This window comes from Carlito syrichta, unplaced genomic scaffold (genome assembly GCF_000164805.1).
Source record: "Carlito syrichta isolate Samal-C Ts95f unplaced genomic scaffold, Tarsius_syrichta-2.0.1 Scaffold287781, whole genome shotgun sequence".
In the NCBI taxonomy this organism is placed as follows: Eukaryota; Metazoa; Chordata; class Mammalia; order Primates; family Tarsiidae; genus Carlito; species Carlito syrichta.
The window spans coordinates 107,187-129,415 of NW_007231877.1; the positions used below are offsets into that span (position 1 = coordinate 107,187).

At 34.6% G+C, this 22,229-nt stretch overlaps 2 protein-coding genes across 4 annotated transcripts in view; one reads left to right on the forward strand and one right to left on the reverse strand.

The window, feature by feature from the left end:
• ERGIC2 (ERGIC and golgi 2) overlaps positions 1-4,371 on the forward strand; it is a 39,389-nt gene extending 35,018 nt beyond the window's left edge. Inside the window, exons 12-14 of the mRNA XM_008053031.2 lie at positions 2,348-2,510; positions 3,624-3,706; positions 3,882-4,371. Of these exons, the coding sequence (XP_008051222.1) occupies positions 2,348-2,510; positions 3,624-3,706; positions 3,882-3,944 (309 nt within the window). The 3' untranslated portion in view covers positions 3,945-4,371. The remainder of the gene's footprint in view (positions 1-2,347; positions 2,511-3,623; positions 3,707-3,881) is intronic.
• FAR2 (fatty acyl-CoA reductase 2) overlaps positions 4,115-22,229 on the reverse strand; it is a 104,692-nt gene continuing 86,577 nt past the window's right edge. For 2 of the 3 annotated variants that reach the window (XM_008053032.2, XM_021709959.1), the window contains 4 exons: positions 20,903-21,074; positions 17,595-17,724; positions 12,389-12,516; positions 9,517-11,549 (listed from right to left, as the gene is read on the reverse strand). In XM_008053032.2, the coding sequence (XP_008051223.1) occupies positions 11,387-11,549; positions 12,389-12,516; positions 17,595-17,724; positions 20,903-21,074 (593 nt within the window). In that variant the 3' untranslated portion in view covers positions 9,517-11,386. Of the gene's footprint in view, positions 4,285-9,516; positions 11,550-12,388; positions 12,517-17,594; positions 17,725-20,902; positions 21,075-22,229 lie in introns of those variants that run through there. The other variant, XM_021709958.1, reaches the window with a different exon arrangement.

The window sequence follows — 22,229 nt, forward strand, 5'->3', positions numbered from 1 at the left end:
TTTTTGATTTATTGTAGAGATGAGGTCTCGCTGCCCAGGTGGGTCTTGAACCCATGGGCTAGGCAATCCACTCACCCTCAGCCTCCCAAAGGCGCGGGATTACAGGCTGAGCCACCGAGCCTGGCGATTCTCTGATTTTTGTGTTATTTTTTAATAAATGTCTATCTACCTTGGGGCATACATGGTATTGTAGATTAGATAGCAGATTTAGAGTGTTTGCCTTCCTTAAGTTAATGCTGTGTATTTGTCTGTTTGAGAGCAAGAATACTATACTACCTCAGGATGGTGTGACCTTATAAATAAAATACTGACACTAAGGAGCAGAGTTTTGGAATTGAACAGTGTAATAGCTCCTCTAGGGTCATTTTTGTGTGTGTATGTTTAATAATGGTAAATGGTCAAACACTTGTGTCCAGAACTTAGAGGCAAAATTTAAGTGCTTTTAAAAGTTTGCCTTCCTCCATATGGAGTTTTCTTTTGATAGTCTGATAACTTATGATGACCATGCCCTCAATAATTGTAGAATTTTCCTTGTTCTTGTAAGACTAATTATTGAAGGTTTTAGGAGTGAAGTGTCATTTGACTATAACATTTCAATTGATTTAGGAGAAAGAAATAAGTATATATAATTGTGTATATATGTATATGTATGTGTGTATACACACAGAAAACTAGGTGAAGTTTATACAAGTATATATTGTGCTTTTTCAGCATTATTTTAAGGGTGGGGAGATACCATTTCTCACCTGTAAGATTGGCAAACACCCGAATGACAGTATGTACAGTTGACAAGGCTTTGGGGAAAACAGACACATATACATTGCTATGGGAATGCAAAATGGCATAATCTCTGTGGAAGGGAGTTTGGTAGTACCTGCAGAATTACATATGCATTTACCCTTTGACCCAACAATCATAATTCTAGAAATCTATTCCATAGATACAATGGGAAAAACAAAAATGATATAAGACTATTGTGTTGTTATGTATAATAGTAGAAGACTAAAAATAACCCAAATGGTACATCTACATAATGGAAAAATATGTAACTGTTAAAAAAAAAAAAAAAAGGAATGAGGAAATTTTCTATACACTAACATGAAATTATCTCTAGGACATATTTTAAAAATGAAATTAAATCAAAAATATATATATATTAGAATCCCAGAGCATTTGACCTTTGTGAGATGTGTTTGTGCTGATAGGGTAACCAAAATAGTTGTTTCAGTTTTAAAAGAATGGAGTAACTTGGAGTTGGTACCAAGTGCAAGATGGGGTTGGGGATGGGGAGGACTGACATTTGTTGGTACTGGAACCCAGAATGGGTCATTCTTAACTTTCTGTTATGTAGACTCCCTGACCCCTATTACAGCTTCCATCCTTATAGGTAGTGACCAATGTATTTATAACTTCAGCATGATACTGAGCATTTTAAAGCTTTAAGATGAAGTCACTTTTTTGGAAATTTAGTCAGTGGTTTATAAGGTTATATTATGCTATTAATAGTGAAAGGGTTTTGTAATGCCCCACATAAAACTGTGTTAATTTACTTTGGGAATAGTTACCTCATTATTTGTATTCCTAAAGCTTGTGATTTAGTTATAGCTTAGTGAAAATAGAGCCTGGGGCACAAGTCATAGCAAATCACTATGATAGCATAGTTGTTGGAGCTATAATATAAATTTATTTAAAAGTGTGTGCAAACTTGATTTTGAAGTATGAACAATACGGAATGAACTAGAATATTTTTTGCTCAGTGTATACACTATGATAGATTTATAATGTTATCTTCACTCTTGTTAAAAAAAACTTTAAAAACTGAATCAGTAGCTCAAATATTTATATCTTTCAAATTAGTGCATTATGTTTTCTTCCTGCATTATAGTTCATACAATTTTAAATGAACAGAAAGAGGAATTATTTTAAAATCTGATCATTTAAATGTCAGGAAGTAAATATAATTATTTTTTAAATTCTTATCAAAGAAATACTACAAAAAGTTTGTCAAAGTATAAACTTAATTTTTATTGATTTGATTAATGAAGACCATGCCATACAGTTGTAAGTTCTTGAACTCTGTGGAAAACTTGTATGGAAGGTGACCTTTTTGAGAAAATGGGAAAGAATGATTCTGCTTTTTTGATAGTTTCAAAAGCTAGCTGCACAAAGAATATAGAGTAATTTGACTGTCTCTGAAGAGCTTGGACTAGTAGTATAGTTCATAAAGAAATTTGGATGTCCTGTCCCTGTTTTTACAGTAGGGCTGTAGAGCTTAATACTGAATGTATGCATGTAACCTGATGACACTAATTCTGTTTCTCTCTTCCTCCTCTCTCCTTCCTTTTAGGAACGTATTATTAACCATGCTGCAGGCAGCCATGGAGTCTCTGGGATATTTATGAAATATGATCTCAGTTCTCTTATGGTGACAGTTACTGAGGAGCATATGCCATTCTGGCAGTTTTTTGTAAGACTCTGTGGTATTATTGGAGGAATCTTCTCAACAACAGGTTAACATTATTTTTTCTAATTTCTAAAGTATTATATTAAGTATTGTATTAAATTGTATTGTATTAAGTATTGTATTAAAGTATTGTATTGTATTAAGTATTATACTTAAAAAGATGCTGCTTCTTAATGGAGCAAGAAACACATACATTCTCATGTTTGGATATTTAAATAATTTTTTCTTTAATATTTAATTACAAAACTCCAAAATTATATTAACTAATATCTGCTTTCATTGCCTTCGGTGATTTACGGGAGATTGTATGATAAACTAGATGCGTCCTGGGTGTTAACATCAAAATGACAATTGAATCCAAGTCCTACCATTTACTCGGTGGTAGCCTTTGTAAGATCACCTACCTCTTCTGAAATTTTCTAATCAGTTAAAGTGTGAATAATATCTAATTTGCAAGTATGCTATAGGATTAAATGAGAAAATGCTTGAAATAGTAGATATTTAAATGCAAATTTTTCCTTTCACTTAAGGTATTTTTAACTGTATGGTATGTAAAATCATACAGTATTTTGAACTATGTAGTACATGAAACCAGATTTTTAATCAGCAATATATTTATGATTTTTGGCCTGAGATTCTAGAGGTCATTCATATTATTTGCAGAATTGTGATCATGAAAATCGGGCATTAAGTACAAGTAAAGAAAGGAAACAATTCCTTCTTCACAATCAGTCTCTATTAAATTTTAGATGGACTTGGGTAGTTTATATACTTAAAATCATATTTTTAAATGAATGAGTAGTTTTTCTTATGAAATTCTTTGTTACTGTTAGATTTGAATTTATTTAAATTTGTGTTGCTGATATCAGATATTTTCTAAAATTGTGTGGCTATACGAGAACCTTGAAAAAATTATGTCCAGGTCATGAATTATATGGCCATGTAATTTTGGCTTTTTGTTGGTTTTTATTTTGCCTTGTGATTTTGAAAAGAAATTTATTTGTTTTAAAATTTAGCTGTTAATTATTTTTAGCTGTAGAAGAATAATGCAAACTACTTTGTTTTCTTCCTTAGCCTATTTTGTTATAGTTGAGTTAATTCTTACATAGCAATTTAGAAAATAATTTAATTAAGAGCATAAACTTATTGTTTATTACAGGCATGTTACATGGAATTGGAAAATTTATAGTTGAAATAATTTGCTGTCGCTTCAGACTTGGATCCTATAAACCTGTCAATTGTGTAAGTGGCATAGCATACATGGTGCTGATCTCTAAATCTTACTATCATTGCTAAGTCTAAATTGTATCTTCTGGTGCCTACAAAAAATTGCCCAAAATAAAACTTTGTGTTCAGAGGAAATAATGTAAGGAATGAAACTAATGCTTTGGTCTTTTTTTCTTTTTTTTCTCTTTAGGTTCCTTTTGAGGATGGCCACACAGACAACCACTTACCTCTTTTAGAAAATAATACACATTAGCACTTCCCAAGAGAAGGAGAAAAACTTTTTGCCTGAGACATAAAACCTTTTTTTAAATAATAAGATATTGTGCAATATATTCAAAGAAAAGAAAATGTGGATGAGAAGCAGGAAACACACTTATTTTAAAAAGGAAAAAAACCCCAAACTGAAATCCGATATATGTTGTATCTGTTACAAATGTTCTAGAAGAGATTATGCAGCTAATCAGTGAATAAGCCCAACTGCAATATTGCTTTGAAGATGACTCCTTCTGATACTTTCACAGCACATGGGCAGTATGGAAATCAGACCTTGCTTCTTGATGACAAAAAGCCTGAAGGAAGAAGTGAAACCACATCTAAAGAAAAAAGCATTGATAAGTGCAAATGTTTGCATCCTTTTGTTTTTAAAAGATATGATGTCAGAATAAAATATGGAAAACATATGGAAAACTAGTCTAGACTTTAAGAAATTGTGATCAGGTCACATTGTTAATAAAGAAAAACAGGGACTAGTTCCTATGTTATAGCCATATATGTTAAGCCATATTGACAAGACCACATAACCATTTATTTGGTCTTAGAAGGTAACTGCTTTTCTTTGAACTATGATTATTGACTTTTCTAACTATTGAAGATAGTCTTTGAAGACTAAGGTGAATTCTCACAGGAGCAGGTATGTAGGTGCTATGATCTGTAACAGAGCTTATAGTGGAGACTTATACAGGGAAAAGAAAGCACATTTTTTAAAAAGACACCAAGTTTCCTAATCTGATCATTATATTATTCATATACTTTGGGTGCATGGGGTAATAAAAAGATCCACTACTGGTGGTGAAAATTATTGATTTGTAAAATATTAAGAGAAAAATAATATTTTATACACGTGAGTGGGGAACAGGGTAACTTTAAAATAGAAGTGTGAGGCAAATTTTGAGTACAAGAAGGTAATGTCATATCTGAGAGGGACCATATTAAACAATGTTGGCTAAACTATAAAATGGGATTATGAAAGAAGTATTTGTATTCAGGGTGTCCTGAATGGGATTGATTCTATTTAGATTGTGTTGTTATAACTTTTTTACTACTTAAGAGTTGGTTTTAAATTTCCAGAATATAGAAATATTAAAAATAATGAGAGGGAGCTACCACTCAGGTGCCATTAAAAGTTATATTTGGAATATGTGTGCCAATGTCAGTTTACCTTCTGTAATAATAACAGTAGAAGAATCATCAGCCAGTCCTCAAAAGTTTAAATCATTTAGGAAAATGGGGAAAAAAAATTCCAGGTAAGTAACAAGACTAAAGGACTAGAGTTTAAATGGTGGTTTTAGAAAATGAGATGTCATAAGTTACGGTTTTTCAGATGGATTTTTTTAAAGGTAAAAAAATGCTTTCTTAACAGGATAGGCAGTATGACAAATAGGAGAAGAAATAGTGACAGAACTACTTTGCAGTAAAGTTTATGTAGAATAGTATTTTGCAGAAAATAACAGAAACATCATTGTTTATGCAGTATCATGAAGAGCCATGAAGTTAACTGATTGATTGATTTTTGAATCCAAAAAACAAATAATGAAAGAGCCTTCTCTGGGTTTTGACTTGTTCAGATATTATTTCCAACAAATTTGAGCTAGGAACTAACAGAATGTCTATCAGTATGGAAATAATTAGAATGTTGGATATTTTAGACTGAATGTTGGTCCACTCTTCCAGCTTGAAAGAAAATTTGAGTTTCAGAGTTTTTTCTAAATGGGAAAGACTGTTGATTTAGGATTACTTTCTTTCAGTTAGGATTATAACAGTTACATTTTTTTTAAAAGGGATTCTAAAAATTATTTTGGTACTGATATATAATTTTTAATTGTTTCCATGTTTTCCAAATACCATATTAAAATTTTAATGAATTTAATTTCCTATAAAAGGAATTCCTTTAAAATTCTACTTTGCTATTGATTTCCATCTTTTTTTTTTTTTGAAAGAATTTATTGAGAGGACAGGAAAGCTCCCACAGTGGGAGGGGACTCCAGGGGGTTGCCCTGATTTCCATCTTAAAGGTTAGGAAAGGCTTCTATCTGAAGCTCCTCACATAGTGAGTGTCAGATTTTTGACAATGAAAGTACTAAGATTCTGAGCAGCCCTGGAAGATTAAGTATACCTGTATATTCTTCAGATTTATTAGGAATTTTGGGCATCACCCAAGTGTTTCTTTTCCATTACATAGAACTTTACTGACCTACCTATCCAACTTTTCCTATCCCTGGGGACCCTCCAGCCAGGATACCAAACTCTACTACCCAACCCAATTCTCCTCCTTTTGTTTTACTAGGGTAGTCATAATTTCTATATGTCTATATTCCAGACTATGTATTTTAAAGCCTGAAATCTCAAATATATGAAGCAGATTTGTTAAACTATATTTGCTTACATTGGCCTATAAAGATTAAATATATAGGTGATTAATGCACTGCTCCAGTATTGCGCACTTCAGACTACCTCTTGGGTAAAAGCATAACTTAATCAGTATTACAAAATTACCTTTTTTTTTTTTTTAAAGAAACTGTCATCCAGACTGACATGTAGTAGCTTGATTATGGCTCGCTGCAACCTTGAACTCCTGGGCTCAAGAGATTCTCTCGCCTCACCCTCCCGAGTAACTGGGATTACAGGCCTTAGCCGCTATACCTGACCTCAAAATTACTTCCAATTCTCAACTTAGATGATTAATATTACTTTTATCATATGTGTTTTATGATAGTATTGAATTTTTTATAATTTCTAATGCAAACAATTTGCAGTCTAATACAGTCTTAATTTTGGAATTCACAAATGAATGACTAATTCCGTAATAGTGAAAGTAGAGATATACTATGTATTGTCTTTTTATGTCTTGAGTTAGTAATCCAAGTATCTAAAAGTAAATTAATATGCAACTTTTCTGCTTCAAAGTTGAGCTTACACTTGAGTTCAAGATGCATATTTTTGACTGTTTAAAAATTATTTAAACCTGAGCCTTGGGACCTTTAAAGTCTCAGCATGCCTTTTAACCTAGAACTTCCCCTTCTTTTCAAATTTAAAAAATTTTTTTAATTTATAGAGACAGAGTCTCACTGTGTTAACCTAGACTGATCTCAAACTCCTGGGCTCAGGCAATCCTTCCTCAACCTCCCAAAGTGCTGGGATTACAGGCTGAGTCATGGTGCCTAGCCTTGGAACTTCCTCTTCTGCTTTGAGCTCTAGCAAGCCTTCAAGTCAAAGTAAGTTACCTTTCTCAACACTATGAGAATAGAGAGGTCACCACTTGTTTACTATCTTATGATGTAATGCCTGGATCAATACACAGGTGTCCCCTTATTGTGATGATACAAAGTATATAGCTTTATCCCCTTTCTGAAATACTTTACTAAAGAAATTGCTTTGCATTTAAAAGTAGAAATCAAACTACCTTGGATTTTTTGGTTTTCTCTTTAGTTTTTTATTTTGTTTTAAGGAGAGAAGAGAACCAAACATTAATTTAGCGTTTCAACCACAAATATTTGGACTCAAAATGACAAATTATAGAGCAATGTTCTTGTCCTTTAAATCTTAGGGGAGAAATTAAGATTATGTGCCCGAAACAAGCCTCCGTCTCCTATTTTAAAACTGTTTTTCCTCGTGTGAAAACTACAGGAATCTTTACATATCATATTTACTTTTCCTACAAATGGAGCTAAATTGCTATAAGAGATTGGATTTATTTTATATGTTTCTATATTAAAGATGAATGATGTAAATTGAGCGGTGGACTCAAAATTAGGTCTATAAACCTGTAAGCAGAATCAAATATAAAAACAAGCTTACTCAGCAAAAACTTTGTTTTGGCAACTTCAAAGAATATTGAATGTTTAACAGAAAAGGAATTAGATTAAGAACTCTTCCAAATATGCATCTTTTATGCTTTTTAATGTAATTTTTTTAAAGGTAAGACTCAGAATGAGAAGGTGTGGAGAAAAGTATACATTAATGAAAGCTATATACTAAAGCAGACCTTCAGCAGCAGCTTTTATAACTGTAATAAATGCTTTGTATTCTGTTCTCAAGCTGTTATGCAAATCTGGTGACTTCTTGTACTATAATTTCCTTAAGGTATTTTTATAGAATTGAACCAAATTGTATTGCCTTTCATCTCCCCACCCATTTATAGTTCCAGGTTGGAATCGGTATTTCAGGTACAGTAGGGACGCATCTAAAATGTTTGTGTATCAGAAGAGATGTTTCGAGCTATTTAAGCTCAATTTCAGTTAAGCATCCTTTGCCACAGCAGTATCTTTCTCAGGACACTGCTGTCTCTCAACCAGTTACATTTTAAGATTTTGTCAGTTTTTAAACATATATTTTTATACAGTAATCTAGGCAGTGAATTTTTTTCCATACCCGTGTGGGCATATAGGACAACTACTACTTCTTCCTATAGGTAGTTGCTTATGTTCCTGAACATTATTATTAGAACAGCAGTTCTAGGAAGGTAATCATGTAGAAATTTACATGTGATTCTTGTGAACTTTGGAAATTATCGATGTTTTGGGGAACTTGAGGCTTATCTTTAATTTTTTATGGTCATTGTGAGATAACATGCTATTTGGGAGTTATTAGACTAGTCTCTTTACTCTGAGATACTAAGTTACTTAACGGCGGTGTTAAATGGAGGTAGTGTTAGGTTAATATAAAATTGTGAGAAGTGTTTTTCTGAGTTGTATACCCATTTGCCTCAATTTTTTTCTCAGTATTAATCACTTCAGGCAGTGACTGTCTTCAACTCTGTAATACTTAATGTATCGGGTATCTTGTGGGTGCAGAATATAGCGATTACCAAAACTTCTTTTTAAACAGGCCAGGCAGTGACTGAAGCCTGTAGGACTTTGGAAGGCTGAGGTGGGAGAGTCTCTGGAGGCTGAGTTCAAGACCAGCCTGGAAAATATAGCAATACCCTGTCTCTACAAAAAATAATAAGCTTAGCCAGGCATGATGGTGCCTGCCTGTAGTCCTAGCTACTCAGGAGACTGAGGTGGAAGGATCACTTGAACCCAAGAATTAGAGAAAGCAGTAAGCTGTGATTGCATTACTGGACTCCAGCCAGGGCAACAGGGCTAAGTTCTGCATCTAAAAAAAGTAAAAATAAAAAACAAATAAACAAAGATAGCTTTGTCCTTCCCATCCTCTTCACTCGAAAGTAGTCAGTTCTTTCCCACTGCTTTGCATAAGGCATTAAGATAACTGTTAGTTTTACTGTGAAATAGTTATATACTAGGGTTTTCTTTAGTACGAAGACCTACTTTTACTGCTTAATCATCACAAAAGAACTTTATTCATGTTATTTTTGTGATGCCACAGATAGAATACTTATGTAAATGTAACCCTACTAATGGTACCAGAAAAAAGTGAAGCATTATTTACTTCTATGTTAATTTATATTCATCTGATAGTTATTCCTGTGATTTGATTTGGTTGAGTTCTTTGGAAGATTATTTCCTTTTTCTGGGGGGTTGGGGGTGTGAGAAGAGATGTACTACAGTGGTCAGTAGTTAAACAAAGACACAACACTGGAAGAGGGGGAAATTTAATTCAAGTTTTTATTTAATCAAAAGTCAAAATGTGAAAACTTGATTAGTGGAGTTACTGAATTGGTGAAACATACAATCAAAAGTGAATTCTAAGAACTGTATTTTGCAGGTCGTCATGGCGGGGTATTTGGGAGTTTTCAATTGTCCAGTCCCACTGAACTGTATCTTGATTTCATGTTTTTATCATATCTGTAGTTTGTATCTTAATAGATATAACTCAAAAGCTTCATATAGACATCGCAAGTAATAATCATTGGATGCTTTGTTTCAGTGCTGGGTTATCTGCCTTTGGAAAGTAGTTCCCAGAATTTAGGTAAGATTGGAAAGACACTGCCTGGAAGAGTTCCCCCAAAAATGCCCTTTATGGAGCTCAAGAGAATCTCAAGTAATACTAGGCGAGATACTGCCCTAAGGCCTTGCACACTTAAACTACCTGAATGTGCCTTTCTGAATATTATTATTCCAGAAAGTGAACATGAATATAACTGCCACCATTTGTTAACATTTTATGCCTGTGTAATTTTCAAGTAGTTGTGTGGTGATTATTTTTAGCTGGTTGGGCCCCAAATACTATATTAGGATAATAATCCATGTTTTTTACCATGAAGAAATGCTGCAATACAACATGCACTCATCTCTCAAATATGAGGAAAACTGGGATAACAGTTACATCATTAGTTTAGGAATTTGGGAATATAGTTTTTACTAGTTAGTTTGCATTGTACATAAAATTAAGCCAAAAGACCTATTCTCTAAACTTGGAGTCACTAATGAAGTCTGTTAATTTTGCTGTACGTTGTACAGTTAACGTTGTGTAATTGAAATGATCAAGATACTAATAAATCCTCTGGTGATCACAGAAGTGTAATTTTCCCCACTTTATACAAGAAGACTAAAACTAGAATTTAAAATGTTATTTAAAATTTTGCTTGCTTCAATAGCAAAGATCAGGTGACTGAGTTTTTTTTGTTTTGTTTTTTTACATGATTCTAATCTGGGGCCTTCTTCATGTTAGCCACTCTAATTGAGTCTTAAGTGAAAACAAGCTTAAATATAAGGGGTTTGGCAACTTTAATGAAAAAGAAGAAAACTCTTGAGAGAAGGTTATCAGGAAATTTGATGACTAAAAATTGAGAAATAATAGCCGTCATATTTAAATTTGAGAAGCTAGTAATTTTGACTTAAATGCATAATACACTAGAGTCCCCAATGCAAATGTGCTTAATCCCTCATTCTGTGTATACCTATTTATACTTCTTTTAAGAAGTTGATATAATTAAGAAAATTGTTAAATATGAACCCACTTTTCTAATTCCTTCACCCCTCAACCAGGACTCTCAAGTATAACGTGGAAAAGGAGGAGAGAGATTTTCAGTGGGGAATTATTTATTTTATAGCATTTGTGAGAATATTGAGACTATTCTTCCTCATCTTAATTTTACATCTCTCTACTGGCTACCACAGAATGATTCCAAGGTCAGTACTGTCTTTCTTTAGCTTGTGTTAGCTTCTGCCATGTGTTTTTCCATGTTTATGGAGTCTAATTTAAGCTTCTCAAGGAGAAAAGAAAAGCTAAATATAGAAAGGTAGGATTACTTTCATGTTTAATATGCAAGGGTATAGAATATTAGGACACAATTTGGATTTTTTTTTCCTAAAATATGTGTGGTTATAGGCTGGTTTTCAACTTCCTTCACTGAAATAAAAAATATAGTTAAGGAACAGGGATGAATACATAATAGCACATGTAATATCTGACAGCTTGGGCATATTCCTTGTCACTTCCTAATCTTGAGAACCACAGTTTGCTGTTTTAGAGGTATCTGAGAGGTTCCAGATAAAAGGTGATTGCCGAATGTTCTTAGACCTTGAGCGTGCTGGATGCCCTAAAGTAGGAGAGGAATTTGTAACAGAAGTTCACGATGAAGAACCAGACATTCCGAGCCATCTGAGATCTTGCAATGAGAAGGCGCCAGGCGATAAGGAAGAGGGCAGTATTAAAGAGGTAGTGAATGTTTCGGAGCCTGGGGAACAGACACACACAACCAAAGTTAAAACTACCAGACACCTACCTATATTATCTGAAGACAAATGCATCTTTGTGAAGTGATCACAGAATATCTGGCATGGCCTTTTGGGTTTTGTCTCCCATTTCCATAACATTCTTACTGAATAGGCAGATTTCCACCATAATTCCATAACTAATTTCTCTTTCTCATACCTGTCTCTACTTGGAGCTATTTAGAAACATGACTACTGTAGTCTTTCTTGAATATACTTTGATCATATTACCACATCATAAATCTTTACTGCTTCTTGTTCACTAGAGGGCACATTCTAAACTTCATAGCCTGCTACTCAAGGTCCTCCCTGTTTGCAACCTACCTTTCTGTCATTATTTCTGCAGTACAAATTCTGTGCTTCTACCAGGATTATCCTGGAGTGCTATAATTCTTTGTCCCTCAAGGATTATGACAAAGTAATTTAAGGAAGTTAAAGGAATTGGAAAGTGGTCAAGTGTTTAAACAGCACGGTCAGGTCTCCTGTCTATTGAGTATTCTTTATCTCACATGACAAGGTGTGGCAGATGGACAAGTTACTTGCCATCTTTGAGCCTAAATATCTGGTAAAAATGGAATAACACAAATGATACCTGCTTCATAGGGGTGTGGTGAGGTCTAAATGGAGTCTAAGTTACAGGGCATATTACACGGCGCAGGCCCTATAATGCAGTAAATGCTCGAGATGCTCAAGAAATGTTAATTTCTCCCGTTTCCTGCACCCTGCACACATTTTATGTCTGGTATAAAATCAGATATATGGTAGGTGCTCCAATAAATATTAACTGACTGATTAGACTTACCTTTTTAAGTGTTGCTTTGCTTCTGGGATCCCAGCCATATCCTCTTTCAATAAGTACTTTTTAACTCCCAAAACGTAATTTTCAATGTATTCCAACCAGTTCAACTGGCGCACATCAAAGTTGAATACCTGAAAGGCAAGAGAGATAAATTGTGGATTGTCAGAATTGCACAACTGGAAAGTCACTCTGTCCACTTGAGTTTCTTTTACATAAATGATTGGCATTAGTTTGGGAGATATAGGTTGGACCTCTTCAAAGGACAGATCATTTGAGCTGTTATTTCACAGGGATTGATAATATGGATTACCATTTACATAGGAAGATTTAAACATGGACCAAGCACAAACATGTCACATTTAGGAAGTTTTAGGAGGAAAATGTAAGGAACTGGTATTACTTAGTCTGGTGAAAACCTATGGTTGGCTTGGTGTACTTGTTTCAAGTAAATGAGAAGCAGTTATTTTAAGAAGTCAAAGATTAATACGTTAATGACTAGAACGTAAATTAGACATCTTTCCCATTCCTCTTAAATTTTGCTGTTGTCCCCTTGGCCTACCATCCTTTCCTTCAGCATTGCCACTTCATTGTGCATATTAGAGTAAGCTTTGGGAAGCAAATCCTTAAGGAATAGATGAGCAGAATTTATATTTAAGAGTGGACTGGGCTCAGCCTGTAATGCCAGGACTTTGGGAGGCCGAGGCCAGTGGATTGCCTGAGCCCGCGGGTTTGAGACCAGCCCACAACTTGGTGAGACCTCCTCTCTTCAATAAATCAAAAATTAGCCCAGCATGGTAGCGTGTTCCTATAGTTCCAGCTACTTGGAAGGCTGAGGCGGAAGGATCACCAGAGCCCAGCAGGTCGTCGCTGGGGTGGCCATGAGCATGCCACTGCACTCTAGCCTGGATGACAGAGAGACTCCACCTCAAAAATAAAAAAAAGAGGGACTGGTAGTGATGAAAAGAGTGGTACACGATGGAGAGGAGGAGGGAAAAGGGAAAAGGCAGAGACTGACTTAATTGGGAGGAGAAAGTTTGCCACACAGAGGTAGATATTGAGAATGACAAGGAAAGAGGATTACAATTTTTTTCCCTAATTTAAAATGTATGATCTTTTGGGGTTTGTTATTAAAAAGCTTAGAGTAAAGATCTGAATAGATTTCATTTCTTGTGTGCTTAAGAAACGATGCTGTGCTGAGGCAGGATCATTGGGGGGGGGCAGCTTTATGTAGATTACAAATAGAGATAGGATGAGTTGGGAAGAGAAACCTGATAGGTCATCACTGAGCTATCTAGGCATCTTTTCAAAATCTCCATAAGAAAAGCTTAACTGGGGAATGAGCTTTAAATATAATAGAAAAAATAGTTTTGATTGAATATAAAGAAGTTAAGGCAATCAAAATTGTTAAACAGTAGAAAGTGTTAGGAAGACTATGGTGTCATCTCTGGAAATTAGTATTAGGTACTTCTCGGAGGGTTTTGGTATGACTGCTGAAATAATATGAAATAAAAGATTGCATCAGTGAGTGGTTTTGGTTTTTTTTCTTTCATCATGTTTAATACATAGTGTCAACAATGCCACAGGCAATAATTTTCTGTTCAGCCATTACACACAGAAGGAGGACACTGAAAAACCCTTCCCTCTTCAGATCATGGCAATTTTAATCTGTCCCACAAGCATAGCCACTAAAATCTATTATTAGGAGAAAATGTGGTAGTCAGATGGGAAATGGTTTTGGTTTTATAGGGGTATTTGGAGAGAATGGCCTGAAAAAATGAGCTTGTGCTAGCATTAAAATTCCAGTATTTAAAATATCTTAGCAAGTGGAAGATTTGTTTAAGGTGCGTCAGTCCATTGGGCACTTTTCTCTTTCCTGGGACTTGCAATACTCTCAGATCCCTTTTTGCCTATTAAAAGCCTATTCTCAGTACAGAGTTTCTCTCATGTACAATGAAGGAGAATTCTGGTTAGTCTTAACAGATTGAACTTCCAGTGAGACCTTACTAGTAAGGATTTTGATAGCAAAAAAAAAAGGCTTAATTCAAATAAATTATGTTCCTAAAACAATAGCTGGCACAAGGTAGGTATTCAATAAATACTCGAATACATGAATGCATTTTAATACTATTTTAATATTAATTTTTAAAGCCACAAGTGTTTCTTTTTTGTTATACAGCAATTTCTTGTTATTTGATCATCATATAAGGTATACATGAATATAACCAAAGTAAATTCTTTGTTTCTTTATTCAGAGAGCTAGTGTTTGATGGAGGCTTAGATTGCATCAAATAAAAGGCATGAATTGTCAAAACCAAAAAGCCAATCACCACTAAAATTCAAGCTTATTGACTTTAAAAGGGCTATGCTACTTCCTGAGAATCTCTTGGGCTTAATTCATAACTTGCATCTTTCCTCCAGAGTCTATAATTAGCTTTGTTTCCTTTTATCTAGGAAATATTAAGCTTCCAAAGAATGTAATTAAAGTTGACATTTAAAGATTTAGTACTTCTCTAGGGCTACTCAATTCTGCCTCCTTTATATGCAAATAAAAATGGTATATGTTAATAACAAGAAGCCATCTTAGATTTGGAAAGGAAGTAACTAAATATTCATATCCCTAATTAACATTCTGAGCGTTCAATAAACATTTTTTAATAATAGGCTCTTTGTTGAATCATTATCCATATTGTTTTTGGCTTAGCCTCTCAACTTTCGTGGACAAACATTACAACTTTTTTAAAGTTATTACTGTATTTACTTTACAGATGTTATGCATTGTATCTTAATGTGTCATTTTAGGAAGCCATTCATAAACATTTCTTTTAGAGTTAAACGATAAGAAAAGCTTTATTTCTTTTGCAACACTGGTATAATCAATCTCTCCTTTTGGACAGTGAGTTCCATGAAACTATATTGACTTTTCACTTTGCCACCAGAAAGCTCAAGAACAAATTTTTGCTCTTGTAGATCACATATAGACATTTTATAATTTTACACAAACACACACACACACACACACACACACACACTTTTGTGTGAGTGTCGAGGTCTTGCTCTGTTGCCCAGCCTGGCGTGCAGTGGCAGTTCACCGCAGCCTCAACCTCCTGGGATCTGGCAATCCTCCCACCTTAGTGTGTACTCTGGGACCACAGGTGCATGCCACCGCACCCAGCTGCTTTATTTATTTGTAGAGAAAAGATCTTGCTATGTTACCCAGGCTAGTCTTGAACTCCTGACCTTGAGTGATCCTCCCGCCTCAGCCTCCCAGAGTGGGATTACAGACATGAACCACCAAGCCCAGCCTTATTTTTATATATTCTTAGCTGTGACTTTATATTCTGGTTCAAATTTTCTCTGGTTTTGTGTTTTATTTCTTTTTGTTCTTTTGTGTTATATCTATTTATTGCAAGGTATCTCAAACCTTTGTGAAATTTGGAGTAGTAACAAAAAGAGCAGATGAGAATGAGTTCCAGAGAGGCTTCACAGATGTGTCCAAAAGTTGAATTGCTTTTCAAAAGTAATTGTTATCACTTTGTTTGGATATGTTTTTCATAGTATCTTTTAATATTACTTATTCATCTATATAAGGTTTTTATTTTTATACTGTTTCATCTTTCTAAATTAGATTTCAACAAGACCCTAGTTAGGAACCCTGATTCTCTGGCAAATCCAACTGAATCCTGAGCCACATCAGAATTTGGCAATTACATTTGGGACTATTTTGCTAAGATATTTTGAGAGCATATGTTAAATCTGAAGCTTTGATCATTTCTTTCACAAAATTTTACACCATTTTAGATTGAAATCATAAAATACCAAAAATGAAACTAAGCTCATTACCTTTTGAATTATCTACATGGGTAAATTTCATGGAGAAAATAATTAGAATAAGCCTATATAAAATTTGAAGCTAATTTTTAAAAGAATTTACCATAGCTTGAATTTGCTTATGAGTTTTGTGTTTTTATAAACTGGTTTAATCATCATCCATGCATTTTAAACACTAGCACCAGAAGACTTTTGTGTATACAGTATGTAAACCTTTCTGAATAGCTCTATTTTATGTTGATTTGAGAGGTATTCAGCAGTGATTTCAGATAAAAATATCCCTCTAAATCTCACCTCTTTTATTCAATACAATATTTATGGTATTTGACATTGCAAGTAACCCTTAGGTTTCATGATATGAAAAGACTCTCAGGATCTGGATGAATCATGCTCAATAGAGCTGATATGTAGAAGTGAAAACTTTAGCTGGGAAGTGAGGCTATCTAGCCATGTGGCATTTACTTCTTACTATTACTTGATTTCTTCTGCAGGCTTGATAGGTAAAAAATAAGAAACATTTTACAAAATTGTTTCTTAGTGGGAAAATCAGCCAAGAGAGACTGAGACTACAATTTTGTTGAAAATTTTTGTAATAGCTTAAGGACATGCCCTGAGAACACATGACTCTTTGAGGGAAAAAAAAAAAAACCCTAGGAACATGTACAAAGTACAAAAGATTTCTATATTTGTGAATTTCTGAATATGGAAAGATATTAGGACACATCCTTTGTAACTACCAAAAAGCCCCCAAAGCTAAAGAAATAATGCTGATGCTGAGCAATTAAACTGAAGGCCTGTCTTGAGGAAAAAAGTCTGGATTGTTGAAGATATACATTGTAGGGAAGACTGATGATGCTGGAAAGGAGGCCACACTGACAGAGGTCTCAGAAGACAGGACATAGGTGTAGGGATTAGCTTTAAGAAGGTACAAAGGAAGGAGCGGTAGCTGTGGAGATGTGGAACAATTTTGATTTGACAAGAATAGTGGATGAAAGCATTGATGAGCAATCAAGTCACCATTTTTCACTGAAGTCATATGCTATCGCAGGTAGGGGAAAGACAGAGTTATCCAGAGGCACTGAGTATTTCTAGAAAAGATAACCACTGAGGGCGAGGGAAGGATTGAAGTGCAGTAGATGAAACATGACTGCAGAACAGCAGTGGAGATTGAACCACAGTCCAAGAACCCAAGTCTCTAACCTACACTAAACTTGCTTCCTGTGATTGTGTTGATAGCATTGACTGATTTTCTTAGCAAAGAACCCCCCTAAATCTGTGTATATAACCAAAACTTCCTTTATTCATCAACTTTCCAGGTCCAGTAAGTTTAAATATCAAATGAGACAGATTTTCCTGTAGTGTAAATCAGCGCTGTCCTTACTCTCTGGTCCTCGGGACTCAGCTCGGACATCAGCATTTCTGTATTGTACGTGCTCCACTCCCAACTCCGGTTGATGAAATACTCCAGCATGGAAACGGTCCTTAAAAGGCGATTCATGAGCTTTGTCATCCTGAGGTAAAGGTCAGACAGGAGTAAACATCAGTGCACCACAAATGGCTGTTTCCCTGTCACTCCACAGTGATGTATGAGAAGTTATTTCTGAGAAAATATAAAAGTTGTCCTTTTCTCTTTTCCCCAATTTCTCATTAAAATTCTTATTATTTTTTACCTTCCACATCAACTGTTTATTTTACAGAAAAGGAAAGGAGATGAATCTAAAGGAGCTTGTTCTATTAGGTATTTAATACCACCAAACTCTCACTGCGGCCTCCAACTCCTGGGCTCAAGCCATCTTCCCACCTCAGCTCCCTGCATAGCTGAGACCACAAGCACACGCTGCCATGTCCACCTACCTAATTTTTTAATTTTTTTTTTTTTAAATTTGTAGAGACAGGATCTTACTATGTTGCCCAGCCTGGTCACAAACTCCTGGCCTCAAATGACCCTCCCACTGTGGCCTCCCAAAGCACTGGGACTACAGGCATGAGCACCACACTCTGCCCTCATTCTCTTTACTAACATCTCTTTCTCAAGAATAGCAAAACTATTTTAACATTGTCAACTGTTCACCCTTAGTGACATACTGTTCATCTTTTTTTAATTCTTAGGTAGATAATTAGAATACTTATTCCTCTTCTTTATTGTATGTCCTTGGACTAAAAAAAAATTGATAGGATCTAAGGTCTCAGTGCGTAACTTCTGGGCAGAAGTGTTGACTATGTTAGCATCCAGTGAACCAAAAGCAGCTGTCAATTGTAATGCTAATTTAAGGGGAAAAGAACGTATAACTTATAGTTAGGCACAGTGCTAATGCTTTAAAAATATATCAACTTTGCTAATTGTGATAACATCCTTTGTTAGGTAAGTATTTGCATTTTTATGAATGGTAACATGAACTTAAGGTAAATTGTCCAAGTCAATTTCTAACCCAGTTTTTTGGTTTTTAATTAGAGTCTCACTCTGTTGTTACCCAGGCTGGAATGCAATGGCACGCTCATGGCCACCACAGCCTCGACTTCCTGGGCTCAGGCGATCCTTCCACCTCAGCGTTCCAACTAGTTGGGCCCACAGGCGTGTGCCATCAATGCCCGGCTAATTTTTTTTTTTTTTTTAATTGTAGAGACAAAGTTTCACCAAGTTGTCCAGGCTGCCAATGTAATCTCACTACTCTGTGTTCCATGCCTTGAGATGAACCACATTTTCTAATCCCTTGATCAGGACTTGGACCAGCTCTTCTTTGTGAAACTTCCAATTGTATAACTACTCACAACAAATTTTCATATGCAATCCTACTTGATCCTAACAGTATGACTGTGAGATAGCCAAGTTTTATGCTATTTATCTTCATTTTACAGAAATATTTTGTACAAGGTCACATACCTTGTACAAACCTCAGTCTTATTAATTATAAGTCATCTTTGGCTGATAGTGCATTTGATTTTTTATCTAGTTAATCCAATTTTGGTAGTAGTGGTCACTACAGTTGACTCAGTAATTTCTTATGATGCTATTCTCACTATATCTTGGGAAATTTTTTAGGCTGGAGGTAGACGTTATTGTACCTTGATAACAAACACCAGAATACAATATCACTTAACTATTATTATCTAAATCTTTATCCATTCCTAACTCTGATGCAATTGATGTGACTTCAATAAATTTATTTAATTTTTTTAAAATAATGGTCATAAATGATGTTATTGTATTTATAAGAGTATATCAGTATATTATGATTTTTTTTAGAAAAAATATGATTATTATTGTCAGGTAGAGAATGTCTCCTTAATACATAAAACATAAATGCTATAGAAGAAAGCGATGATTCATTTTATCACATAAACACTTAAAATATCTTTAGTAATAGTAGGGATTCTAAGCACTCATATTAAACCCTATAAAATAGGTTAGGACTATTGCTCCCTTTTTACGGAAGAAGTTAGGATTTAGAGACGTGAAGTAATTAGGGCACCTGTGGCTAAATTGGTGAATTCTGGATTTAAATCCTGTAAGTCTTGACTCCAAACTCCATACTCCTAAGCTCTATGTTATATGTATCTTTACTTGTATTACAAAAAAACTTTACAATTTGCCTGCCTCTGTTCCCTGCTTATTTTTCTATTGGGTTGTCCTTGTTATTTTGGAGGAACTAAATACATATCGATTTTTACTGTGTATCTTCCTTATTTATTTATTTATTTATTTAACTATTGAACATTTTTCCACACTCAGGCTTTCTTCCAGCCCTGGCATATTTTCAAGGTTATAGCACTTCTGCCTACCGTGTTTGGGTTTTCTTTTCCCATCTTTATTTACTAAACCCCATACAAATATTTTCCTCATAAACACAATGTTTCTTTTTTATCTTGTTCAAGAAAAACTGAGTTATGAGCTCTAAATGAGATCTCTAAAATTTTGGATAAACTACATTGGTTACGTTTTAGTATTATGCACTGCTAATATGGAAGAACACTAAACATGTTGAGAAAGACTTCCTCCTTATGGAGGGACTAGTACCAAAGGCAATACTATTCATGCTTCTGATTTTGATCACAGGAATTACCTTTGGTAATTATGATAATGACTCTTCTGACACATATATTATTATTCAAGTGAGACAGAGAGACAAAGCTATGTCCTATGTCACACAGCTAGATGGTGACAGCTGCCTTAGCATCAGCCCACTTGGTTCCCTCTAATTTCTTCACTCTTCTCTAGGTGGCAGTACATCCCATTCAGAATACTGGCTTTGAGACGCCGCTTTCTCCAAGTACAAACATGAAATTCATTTATATTTCTCACACACCTGACCATATAAACATAGCCTGAAGATAATTTTATACACTATTTTAAATAATTTTGTGCATTAGACAAAGTTTAAGATTGTGTTTTGACTGTGACCCATCACATGAGGTCAGGTTGTAATGTCATGTTGGCATTTTAAAAGTTTCACACTGTGGTAGAACATTTTGACTTTTGGGTTTTGGATTAGGGATATTCAACCTGTGTGTGTGTGTGTGTGTGTGTGTGTGTGTGTGTGTGTGTGTGTGTGTGTATGCACATGTGCATGCGTGTGTGTGTATCAGATTCAATTGTCTTCTTTTATCCTCAGCTGAAGGGAGGACTAAATTATTTGGGACTCTAATCTCTCATGCAGCAACATTCTCAAAGCCTCTGACCCAGTTTCTTACCTGGGTTTCCGTCCTGTGAGCCGTAGATAGAAGTCATAGATGATGGCAGGAGCCCGGTGGCTGACCGCATTCCAGTACTGGGTTGTGAAGTTGTTGGTTGTGAAGTCAGCATATGGCCTCCTGAAAGCTCTCTCAAATGGGATTTTTTCAAAGCTGGCCAAGACTTGGAATCCTGGAAAAAAGAATAAGTGCTAAATCTTGAAAGTGTAAGCCTATCGTGGTGGAAGGCATTTGCAATGGGTCAAAATAATAAAGACTAAGGATTTGCTGTGTAGAGTCAAAAATCAATTTCTGGAAACAATATAAAGATTTTTATGCCAGGCAAGTGGTCATCTGTAAAACCAAACAATGTGAGTGGATTAAGAATTGGGTCCTCTACTTGAAACATTTACTGTAAAAAATTCTTGAAGAATTGTTATAGTCATTACAATGAAGTGCTGTTCAGGAAAACATAAATCCATCATTTAATTACAAGGCTATCTTATCTATTCTGAAAGTCCCAAGACAGAGGCTAAGGGCCTTATTTCCTTGGCTGGATTATTACTTGCAGAACCATTAAGAAAGTCTCTTAACACATTTTACTTAAATCTTTATTAAAGGTTTAAGTAAAAGATTACAAAGGCAAGATTCCATTGTAATGGTTAACTTTAAATACCACAGTCTTTTATTTCTTTGGTATTTCTACTTCTCTGGGAATATATCATACTCAATAGTCCACTCTGGTCTCAGGGATTTTACTTTTTTTCATAATAATCTTTTTCTTTTGACATTTCTAAGAGCAAGTTTAGTTTGAAACATTTTATATTTGTCAATTCAATAATTATTTTCAAAAGATAGTAATTTGAATTCAATTTGGTTTAATTTATATTGATTTTCTTCAAAAATATACCTAAGTTTATTACTCAATTATGATGAAGATATCAGTTATTATAATATGATTATTGCCCTTCTTAAAAAGATTTCCACTTGGAAATTTATAGGAAAAATATAGACCCTGTACAGAGAAGATTCTTGAGAAACATTTGGTCCACAGACATATATACTTGAAAAAGAAAATAATTAACAAAGTTATGCACATTAAAAGCATAAGAGATTCTGATATCAACATTGACTTTCTGATCTATTTATCCATATGTCTATGCCACATTTCTGCTTGGATATGTAATAAACAGTCACATAAAACAGCTCTAAAACTGGCCTTTTTATACTCTCACTACCAACCACCCCCTTCTCAATACATACACAAAATTACTTCTCCACCAATCTTCCACTTCTCATTATAAATGGTAATTCAATTTTTTTTGGTAGTATGGTCAAAAACTTTGGG